We start from the raw sequence: 12,395 nt of genomic DNA, 5'->3' as shown, positions 1-12,395 counted from the left end.
GAGCGAAGTGGCAAAAGAAGTTCTAAGAAGATCACCGCCAGGGCAAGAATCAGTCATCGGGAGTTGGAGTATGCAAGACCGATGACTCATTCCCGGACCAGGAGGACATAACACTGAGACGCTATTGTCTTAAGGAGGGAGCAATGTCGCAGAAGAAGCTGAGCAGCACTGTGGTGTAGTGGTTACGATACTAAACTGTTGTATGGTGGGTCGTGAGTTCAAAACTCACCTTGGCTGTACAAATTTGATTTCCATATTCAGTTCGAGTTCATTCTAAGTATCCACAAATGTCAAGAATCTTTGTGCTGGAATGATCTGTAGCTGTATATATGCTGTATGTGTTCTGGCCGGACGCAGTTCGCTACATGCTCTTGTATGTGCAAGTGCTGAATAAACCTTTGTTAAGTGAAGTTAGTGTTCATCATTCATGTAAGTACACCTTCTTCTACATGACAATATTATCACACTACGCCTTAAAGAATAGCCAGTTCACAATAAGAATCACAACAGAATGTTTCACATTCAGTTGCGAGCCATCACATTCCATCAGTTTTCATCACCCCATTGCACCAGTATGATTCTAACATGCTTTCTTGAAGAGTGGATACCTAGCTGGATATCCCACACAGTTTCTAACACCCCAGGAGTTCATATACAATCTGTGTGGTGCAAATATTTTTGATCACTGTGTGCACCATTTTCACTCAGTGTTCACAGTGCAAGTTCATCATTTGTTTTGAACATTTCTCGACTGTTATATACCACAGAAAGTATCTCCATACATTTTCTGCTGCCCTCCAGATGCACATGGTGAGGCATGAGCAGCTAATATATTTCCTGCTGTAACTGCTAATGCAACACTTTCAAGTGAGCCCTACTGATGCACTCAAGGGGCTCCTTGTCAGATTGCTGTGGTAGTATTGGCAACTTGTTTATGTTTGAGGCATTACACAAATGTAAAATAATATTTTAAAACTATAACATATTGTACCCAAATGTTCACTATCTCTTTAACCTCACCAGACATTTATGAGTTAACCAACTGCCTTGACTACACAAAACATTAAATCCAGCTTACCTTTCATACAAAGATGTGTTTCGGGCATCAGTTGAAGAAAAGATTCAACATAATAAAGTCAAGTGCAGGTAAGTGGCTGAGGAGCACACAGTGAAAGGTTTATGTTTATTTCCCCTAATTCATTATAAGCTCATTATGATAGTATCCACATGGTTTTGGTTACAGATTACAGATGGCATTATGTGAACACATACTTTTATAAATCATGTAAATTACCAGTGTTAAAATTCCAACAACACACAATAAATTGTTTGTGTTCACCAGAATCCCTCCAACCACTTTGATACATTTTTATAAGGATTCATAATGTAAGACCTGGTACAACAGGACCACATATGGATGAGATTGTGACAGAACGGGCCGTTACTGATACCTGAAGAAGTCAAATAAGTGAGTCTTGGTAAAAACACCATGGTATCCATAACTATACAGGAATACCACAGGACAAATAAAATCTAATCCATTTTAGATGTTGACCCTCTTAAAAACAAGTCTGACTTGCCAATGTCAGGTGACAATTATCACTTCAGGAATTCTACTTCCCTTTTAACACCTTTCAACCAATTTTAGGACAGACTGGTTCTTGTGTCAGAACTATTCATGTCATCATTTTGTAATCACACAGTATGGTACACAGTCCCTTCTTTTGATTTTAAGCTATTATTCATAACACAGAGCAAACTCAAATTACCAAACCTTAGCAAATACTACAGTGTTCTCATTTTTAATATGGAAAATCTAAGTTACAAGTTCTCTTTCTTTTGCTTATCGCTGGAGAATTTTTCATGCTCCATGTTCTACTGATAAATATATTTATACTCCATAAGTGGAGTGTATACAGTGCTTTACCAGTCTCACATGGTAATAAAAGTGAACCACGGTGTATACTCCACTTGCAGAGTATAAATATACAGGTCATTAGGGCACATGGCATGAAAATTCTCCAGTGATAAGTAAACGATAGTAAACTTGTAACTTACATTGTCTGGATTAAAAATAAAATGGCATAAACTCAACTTCTGAATTTATCACTTTTGCCATTATGTTGAGATCTACACGAGTGGATGTCACATGTTGCTTGAATCCACTTTGAAAGGGCACTCTAAAAATTGGAACATTAACCCTCTAATCATGTGCAATTTTTCAATTTATTCACACGAAATTGTGGGCATTGTTATTTCATAATTAGAAAAGCTGGAAGGATAAAACTGAAGGAATTTAACAATACCAAAAAATTAATTTACAATTGCTTTTTACCTGACATTTAATGTAAATAATACGTGAAATGCAAAAATCGTGTTCAGCATTACAAAAATACATTACACTTCGTCATTAATTTTTCTGAGTGTTGTAATTGTTGAAGCAACATTCCATACAGAATATGGTTGCAAAGTTGCTGGTGCAAGAACATATACTTGTAAGTATGTGAATGACAAAGGAGAATTACACAAACGTGACTCCCAATGTTTTAGAACAAAAGAAAAAGATCTGATGGGAAAACTGCAATCTCCAATGTTCTGGAGTAGCACAAATATATTTGAGGGGACAATGGCATCCTATGATTCTCCAGAGCAACAGAAAAGTACTACCTATGCAAATCATGACTTCTGACATGAAAACAGCAGAGAAATTATGTCTGACGCAAAAACAATGGAGTCCATGAAATTTTCCGGAAAGAGCTGAACTCAAACGTTCACACTTCCCATGGTTGGAAGGTGAAGTCTCTCCATATCTGCCAATGAAATTGGTCGAGTACGTCTGTTACACAATTACATAGTTTACATTATCCTGCACTTTTTTCACTAATCAAGAAACTTTGTTCCTCCTCAACCTACAATAAATGTTAGATGTAAGGGTAGTAGGTAGGTTCTTTTGTATAATTTATATATTATTAAATCAGCACTGAATCAGTTCTGTTTGTCTTTCCCCTTTTGCATGACTTTATGGGGGGGCAGTGGGGGGAGGGGGGAGGGGGGGGGGAGGAGAGGCAGTGGGGGGAGGGGGGAGGGGGGGGAAGAGGGGAGTGGGTTCAACTTAGCATTTCATTCTCATTCCTCTCAACTTTGTGTGGCACATGTCTCTGTTGTACAATGTTATTGGATGCCTTCCATTCATACTTCACATTTGCAGGCCCGAAGATAGAATGTTTGCTGCTTAATTAACCAACTATCATTTGATGTTGCACTTGCCAAACATGTTTTCCGTCATCTTTAAATATCTGTCTCAACTCACATAGCCAATGACAACTGCGGTAGCTGTGTTTTACAAATTCCCTTTGATATCTAATGTGTTATCTTAAAACTGAATTTCTCAAACCAACTGCTCAAGGCAATATATGATTATGTATTTTCTATTGCTGGTAAATGCAAAACCATTACCGTAACACAACCAACAAATTTCTGCCCAAGTTTCTCCATATTTTTCCTGAAACAGCTCAAAAACTGCACCTACATAAGCAGCAATGCGCTACAGTGTTTGACCCCATTTATCACCATCTCTACTAAATGACATGTTATTTCTGACAATGCAACATTATCCTATGTGCTATGATGCGAACACCTACACACTGTAGCATGTGATCTGTAAGGACCTACGTATATTCCTCGCGAATCACCCCTATAATTTTTATGCCTCGCGAATCACCCCTATAATTTTTATGCCTCGCGAATCACCCCTATAATTTTTATGCAAGTCCACAGCACAAAATGTGGTTGCTAGATTACGACAAATGGCTTTACCACATTCCTGACATATTTGATGGATAACATGGCGAGCAAACATGCATGCTAGGGAAGCTTGGGTACGGAAAAGAATTGCATATTCTCCACCACATGCAACGACCTTCTGGAATATAGTGTGTGGTATTGCCGAAAGGAGTAGTAGTTTCACAGAAACCAGAACCTACTTCTTGTTGTTCAGTTTTTTCCTCAGTATGTAATAGTTAAGATCACAATTTATTCAGTGGAATCACCAAACCATCTTACATAGTGATTTCCCACTATGCCTATCAACACTGTAGACTGTCACACTGCAGTCCACCAAGACAGTGTTGAACATGTATGGACAATTTACTGTAGCACAGGCTGAGGCAGAACTTGCCTGTGAACACTAAATCTTGCCATTCAGCATAGTGGTGATGGCATTAGGATGTACATTTGAGTCAAAGGTGGTGTGCATGGCTCCAAGACAATGGAAACCAACATAATGGTATTCATACCATAAATCCACTGCACAGACCATATCAAAGTATTGACACAGTCAAGTTTACGCTCACTGGCAGAAAAGTTAAAATTATGGAAAAAGCTGTAAGAATCATTATCTATACAAAACAAGATTCCATCAGCTGCTAAGAATTTGTGTTCCAGCACCTACTCACTGCAGCCAGCAACCACCTCATATTCAATGGTTCCACACGTACTACTGCCATAAAGTCAAGCCCTCTTCGAGTGGAAATATCACGGTATGACAAACCTAGTTCCTGCAGGCAGGTAAATCTGCCCTGATCGAACTCCTTCCCCTGATGCCACTGGGCATTTTGATGGTGAAAAGGCGTAATGTGACTTGTTTTCACGTCTGTTTCATTTGGCAACTTGTCTGAATGTCACTGGTGTAACACTAACCGTCCTATTCACATAAAATAAGACACTGCAGAACTGAAGTACAAACCATCTCCCTGTGATTATAATCACTTATCACTAATCTTTCTATGTGCTCTAAGTGCTATTTTATATTGCAGTGATCTCATTCAAATAACCTATGCAATTATGTTTCAAGTACCACCCTAAGAAATCCTTCAGATAACTGCTGCTTTCAGCCCAAAATGACAAAAGTGTATGAATTCTTCACACAAATAAAACAGGAGCACTGTCATCATGGGTACCTAAAAGATATTACTGCATCACCATTACTATATGTAATTACCTTTGGAGGCAGACCAGGAATGTGTGCCTAAGCCTGACGAAAAATATTGTTTTGCATGTATCTGTCATTTTTATATTTCATGAGAACACTGACAATGTCCATAAGATTTCACAAAGTATTTAATTTTAAAGGCATTATGATACAGTACCACATTGTAAAATAAATATTTCTCCTCATTAAATCAAAAATTCTACAAGCATAAATAAATACAAAATGCTAAGCTTATACATCATCTAATATTTCACAATATTCACAGTATCTACATTGTCTCACAGTCTTCAATGACACTTTAACAATTTGCAATAACAAATACATTGTTACATTATTATAAATAAGTGTCAAATAACCTACATTATATGTGCATATCAATATAGGCTGAAAAAATTCTTATCACTTGTTTTTTTTTTTTTTTTTTCAGAAAACCTGTTAACTGTATTATATGTTATTTGCTTTAAATCTTTGTCAGAGATCTGAGAAATGGTCACAAAATTTCATTACATGGCAATCACACACCAGAAGCTGCACTGAATCTCACATGCTAATTGAAAGGTTATCAGTACATAAAGCATGTAATTCATGAAGACAGTATAAAAATTAACAACGAAAAATCAGTCCACCAAAGTGTAATTTTTCAGTCGTGCCTTAACTATACTGAAATGTGCTTTGCGATTAGATTTATAAATGTCGAAAAGAACAAAGATATGATTTCAGCAACAGTTTACAAAACATGTATAATCTCATGTTTATGGAAAAAATACAATGGAACAGAAATGCAGCCTTTTGCTAGACTATATTTTTACGAAACCCATAGGATTGTGATGACCAACTGCCATGCTGGATACACAACAGCAAAGAGAGAAAGCAAAATAAAAAAATGTTCTAAGTCCTCCCACTCATGTGTCCTATCAAATTTCATAATTTACCATGTCACTATGTGCTCAACTTAAAATAAGAATATGACAGTTAATTCTAACTTACAACGTTTTAAAATTTTTAATTTTAGCATATCCTGGGTGTATTTTGAACTCTTCCACACTTTTTCAGTGGTTAGATCTCCCTTTTTCTATCCTCACTGAAGACACTTACTCAGAAAATTCTTTCCTTAATTACAGAAGCACAACAAAAATACTGCAGGTGACAATACTTTTGTGCAAGATAATGGACATTCAAGGCACAAAGGTTCATGGAGAATTTCATGTAACTACATTAAGTGAACACAGGCTCATGAAGGATTTCATAAAACTACAATACGTGAACACTTAAGTGTGTGAACTTCGCAGCACACTGACAAAATTGCTTTCTATGAATTAAGTATATGATGAGTCCAAAACAAACATTCTGGCAGTGAAATTGCTAACAGATCTGTAACAGCACCTACAGCAGTCTATGAAATATTGTCCTCTGATATCTAAAAAAGGGGAGACAAAAACCGAACATTGATACAGTTTCCCCAAAGTATCTACCAACTATGCACTGCTCTGCATAGAAATGGGAAACGAAACTGCTTAAGTTCTAAGGAAGTATTTCAGGATACATAAGGAATGTTATTCACTCAACATTAAAAATATGGCTTAAGATATACAGTACTGAAAAATGAAAAAATATAAATCAATTTTGGGCATTAAGCATTGTATGAACAATGAAAATGCAAGACCAGCTTAATTATTTGAATTACAAATGGAGGACAGGACAAAAATTGGATGTGGTTAAGGAAAGATTATTTAACGGATTCTCTGCAAGGGCCACAGAAATATGTAAAATTTGACAGTTATCTCTGTGCACCTGAATGCAATGCTCATGCTCATGACTGATTAGCTAACCATCATGAATGCTACTTTACCCATACTTTTAAGAGCTCTTAAAGGTAGCAATATACTCTTATAAAATGTCTGCTACCTGGATTATCACCCAACGTCAATATGTCCAACTACTAGAAACAATGAAGTTTATGTATTTAACACGATAGCAGCTTAATACCACCAACCCAAAAAAAGTTTGTTTTTCCAATAAAATAAAACACTAGCTACATGACTGGTTTCTCCAATTATGCTTCATATAAAACAGAACTATAAGATACCCCATTATGAAAACTTACGTACAGATGGAAAACACACATAGGATGTTATATAAACATCCATCTTTTAGAGTCTTGTGTTTAATGGTGAAGTAAAGTGTTTGAGAGCTAGAACACACTACAGTAAATAATGCATTGCTGAAGAATACAGTCCAATATAAATGTTGATAAACACTTCCCCCATACACAATATGTAAAGACAACATCCAACATCTCCTATCCCGACACCAAATTTTAAAAAAACTAGCATAGTTCAACTATTTCTGAGCAGAAAGTAACTGCAAACACTGCCAAGACCAACATATTTGCAATATCAAATAGTTCACACTCTTTGAAGTTTTATCAGTGCCATAGTACAAGTACCTTTCTTCGTCATTACAGATTGGGTGCACACTAAGTGGCAGAATTTCCCAATGTTTAATGTGTGCCATAAATTAAAATTATTCTCAATTTGCATTGCTTCCTTAAAATACAAATCATACTGGTATGCAAATATGAAAGAAATAAAACAACGAGATATCAAAATCTGCTTGGTCTAAATACAAGAAACCCTTCTATTCATAGTTGTAGGAAGAGAGCAATCATTTTAAAATGTTGCTAACCGCGAAGGAAGAAATCAGAAAGAGAGAAATTACATTTGTAAATTTCACCATTAGTGACTCTTGTGCCTTCCAAGAATGAAAACTGAATATGCTTGAGTAGTGACTGAAGTGCTAGGAAGGTCACAATCTTACATCGTGTGACAAACTAGGAATTTCTTTAGTGGTTATCCATCAACACTACATCTTAACAGTTAAGAGAGGAAAAGTGATGCCGAGAAATCTCAAAAACAGCAATGAGAAATACCAATCCTCCTACCTCACACAATCATTTATGTGGCCATGTACCAGATAGTAAAAACATAAAATGAATCATTGTAAAAGTAACCTTACTTTGGAAGCTGTTCTCACGACATGAAGTCTTTATCATTCTAACAGCTCAGTATATATTTTAAATTCCATTACATGTACTGAAAGGGAGATGGAAAAGGGATCATGACTTGTGCATTCACACTTCTTACAAGTCAGTAGCCCAAATCACGTGTGCATGGGGGTAGGTTAGGGGAAGTTATTTAGTACCCCTCCAAGACCAGGAGTTACAGGGAAAAATGCTGTAACTGTTTTCCCTAAACTCAATGGTCACATTCATTTGGAGAAAATCTGTGCTACATTCATGTGCACTGCAATTTTCAACATTTTAAAGTCAAAATAATAGTTAACTACCTCTGTAATGCTAGAAGTTTATAAGGTAAAGCACATGGTTTAGATATTCAAGGTAATAATCATGGTGATCGTTTCCCTTCTGCCACAAATCACACATTCTGACAATTCTCCACATCTAGTCAAATCTTTGTGTGGTGCAACTTATGTGATAAACTTCCCCACAATGAATTAAAAGAACCAATACCTAAATAATATAATCTTAAAATAACATTCAGTTTGTAAGATACTTGATGAGACTTCAATAATTCTAAATTATCGTATGAGGATTAAGAATCTTCTATTTTCAAAGAAGTTTTTTCCAAGCATAATTATTTTTTATATAGAACCATTAATTTCCACAATGGTGGTTAATATAAAAGAGCTTTGCATCAAATATGTGCACAAAAAAGAGAATCTCATTACAGTAATAAACACTGTCAACCAACTTTTCCTGAATAATAGGCACAATCAACATAAATGGTAACAACATTATTATTATTAAACCTATTTACACTCATACAGGAGTATACAGCTGATCAGACAATGCTAATTTGGTGCATAATAATCACATCCTTCTCATTCCACAATGTGTGTTCACAGTCATGGATTCTTATAATGGAACTGCTATTTAAAGAATCACATAACACCTTCTGTCTACATACAAAATATAAACTTAATTTTCAGAAACAAACAGTGGGATTACTGTTGCAGACTACATAGGAACAAAGAAATATTCTGCCTGTATTGTATACAGCTGAGGAACAAGGAGCCGCGCAGGGTAGCCGTGCAGTCTAAGGCGCCTCGCCACAGTTTGCGCGGCTGCCTCCATCGGAGGTTCAAGTCCTCCCTTGGGCATGGGTGGGTGTGTGTGTGTGTGTGTGTGTTGTCCTTAGCGTAAGTTAGTTTAAGTTAGATTAACTAGTGTGTAAGCCTAGGGACCGATGACCTCAGTAGTCTGGTCCCATAGAACTTACTACAAGTTTCCAATTTTTGAGGAACAACTCACAATAAGAGTAAATATAATGAACAAGTAATAGAATACATGCAGAGAACAAGAAGCTCTTCCCAAATGGAGAGAGAGAGAGAGAGAGAGAGAGAGAGAGAGAGAGAGAGAGAACACAAATCTAAAACTATAAATAAGATGTAACAAGGAGGAAGACACTGGGTTGCAATACAAAGAATGATTAATTTCTGCCACTCGTTTTACTTCAGAAATCTTTCCTCAAATACCATACCACATACTCTGTTGTGTGTTCTAGAGAATTATCTGATTTTCCAGAACTGTGTATCTGGGTTCCCCCCTCCCAAATTTTCCCCTCCCTCTTCTGTGATCTGTGATCATGTCCCCCATCTATGCACTCATTGGTTTGGATCCAGTTATCCTTTATATTTTATAAATTATACACCTCTGCAGCTTCCTATACCAAACTCTAAAATCCAACTCCAAAATATAATTATGTGACTAGTGAACTGTGGAGAGCCATGGGTTCAAACCTTTGAATGCCACACACAAAACTTGTGTTATGAAAACACAAGTACACCACCACCATCATTAGTGTAAGGAAGAGATGTGGCACCCCAAGCCAGTAACTAGTGATGAATGGGCACTTTACATAATTATTGCTTCCAAAAGTAGGTGACTGCAAGTGACATTGTCCGATGCACTAACCCAAAACTACAGTCTGCACACATTACTAAAAATTATCTAAAAAAAACAAAAAAATAGTAAGTAACTGTGCCTCCATCTCACATAAAACATCCACATAAATACATTTTATCAAAATATTACAGAATAACAACATGATAATTTAGAAAAAGGAAAAAAATACATGATCAGATTTTTCAATGAACTTTAGAAATGTATGTGAGCACACATTTGTCACAATGCATGTAGAAAACAATCAGTGATGACTGTCAACAAAATGTCAGTATTACAACTCCACTACAAAAAGAAATTAACATACACAATATGCTTTCCAATCAATGTCTACTTCAGCATTTGCCACCTTGTATATATTATGCAATAAGATCTAATATTCTGGGAATCTAACCACTGCAGGCTCAATTTACAACATTTATAAAGACTAAAAACATTAATAGACAATGCTTGTTTAATTCAGCACAGTGCTCAGTCAGAACATGTACTGAATACACTTCTTTTCTTATACTTAAATTATTGATTGTGAAGTGTTAATTTGTTGATCACTGGTTCTTTGTGGCAGTAATAGTACAAGGCCATTTTTCTATGAATTCATTAACAATAAAAGTGCAAAAAACCAACATCACTACTAGACAATATTTTATATTATTTTCACCTGCAACATTCAACAACTTTCTCAAAGCCAACATCATAGTAGTACACAAAGTGTAGTTTCACTACAAGCTTTCCAGAAATGTATCAATAATTAATATTAGAAACAAAAACTACTGCTTTACGGGTATGGAGAAGGATCAACCATAGTTTAAATGAAATTAAGATACTACACATGCACTGTTTAACTACAGTAAACTTTTGACAGAAACCTCTGCCCTTACTGGAATAAAAATGAAGGAATCGTACTAGCTACAAGAAACTAACAAACACAAGCAGGTAGTGTGTGTGTGTGTGTGTGTGTGTGTGTGTGTGTGTGTGTGTGTTTTATTAAGCTGCTTCTGGAAAGCTTGTGACACCTCTACAGTTTATCATACATGAATTCATGTATCAAGATAAATGTGTTTCGGAAAAATATTGTCTGTTTATTGCATGGTGTAAAAAGTGGCCATCCATTATTTTAGAACAAAAGATTTCCTTTGTCTATAGTGTCTTTGGTATTCTGAAATTTCATTAAAAATGAGGAGAAATAAGACATGCTTAACTGTACTTGTAAATAAAGTTCAGTTAATACCAACTCCATAAAACAGCAGCTCTTTCTGGCTTTTTAATAGTCTCTTCTATATTTAAGTTGTTTGCACCCTAAAAAATTACTGTGGGAAGTGCCAAAAGACAGTTCAAGTACAAAGGATGCACACAAATAGAAAGCTCTGACTCAGCGAAGATCTGGGTTGTCATTAACCTGTTTCTTTATGCGTAGCAGAATAGTGGTGTACCACTGATCAAGTCGTGAAATTGAATCATAATCTTTCACTGCTTCTGTGAAACCATCAACATTCTGCTCCTCCATGTGATCAATTAAAACCTGAAATTTAAAAATTTCTGGCATTAATGATCAATTTAAACCACACTTATTAATAGTCTACAAATAAAAAGCCCCACTTTTTCTCAGACATTCATCTATACTCAGGAAGTTGGACTATCCAGAATTAATTATTCCCTTGGGCACAAAATGCAAGGTAAGGAAAATAAACATGCAGAGAAAGTATTTACAGGAAGACACAAACATTGTTTTCTGGCATTCAAACTCTTTTACGAGAGTTACAGTTTTTATTCCCTATAGAGCCCATTTTTCACCATTTTGTCGCTAAGTTTTGCATTGCTGACTTCGCTGCAGATTCAGCCAAATCACTTCCAGTCTTTAACTCTTGCACAAACAGGTCTGTACACGTTTTCCACAAACTGAGCTTCATGTACCACTGGACAATGAAGATGCACTGTTTTACTGTGAGCACAAATTTATGTTGCCTTCAACTGGTCACTAAACATGTCTGCTCCTCTCACTTGCTTAAACCTAATGACACGTCAAAGTATTCTATACAGAGCGTGCGGCCGACGTGTGCATGCAGACATGTGATAGCCGATTGGTGAATTGAATCCACGGTTTCCAGCATTATCTAAGATGGGCAGTTCTGTTTATTAACAAGGGTCAATTCCATATCTTTCTTATAAATATTCTCCAGGTCAGCATTATTTTGCCCACCCTATATACAGAAGTAGCAAGGCTAAAGTCACACACAATTCCTGAATCATTTTCCAAATGTGATTACTGCATCTAAGATAATACATGGAAGATAAAGAAGAAGTGACAAGAACGTATGGCACAGAGTCATGAATACTCTCAATCAAAAACAACTTTTCCTGGCTCAATGATTTGTACATTATATGAAACACCTTTGAAACCTGAACTGCTGATTTAATTTCTAAAAC

The 12,395-nt window shown here is 36.1% G+C and overlaps 1 protein-coding gene across 2 annotated transcripts in view; it reads right to left on the bottom strand.

Moving 5' to 3' along the window:
• The window catches only part of LOC124554771 (alpha-soluble NSF attachment protein), a 65,645-nt gene that overhangs the window by 14,309 nt on the left and 38,941 nt on the right, over nt 1–12,395 (bottom strand). Inside the window, exon 5 of one of the 2 annotated variants that reach the window (XR_006968442.1) lies at nt 11,368–11,490. Coding sequence is in view for 1 of the 2 variants with exons in the window: in XM_047128417.1 (XP_046984373.1) it covers nt 11,341–11,490 (150 nt within the window). In the remaining variant the exon portion in view is untranslated. Of the gene's footprint in view, nt 1–5,100; nt 11,491–12,395 lie in introns of those variants that run through there. The other variant, XM_047128417.1, reaches the window with a different exon arrangement.

The sequence above is a fragment of the Schistocerca americana genome, chromosome X, assembly GCF_021461395.2.
Source record: "Schistocerca americana isolate TAMUIC-IGC-003095 chromosome X, iqSchAmer2.1, whole genome shotgun sequence".
NCBI lineage: Eukaryota > Metazoa > Arthropoda > Insecta > Orthoptera > Acrididae > Schistocerca > Schistocerca americana.
The sequence above is the reverse complement of the archived record's forward strand: the minus strand, read 5'-3'. Positions and strand labels throughout refer to the sequence as shown.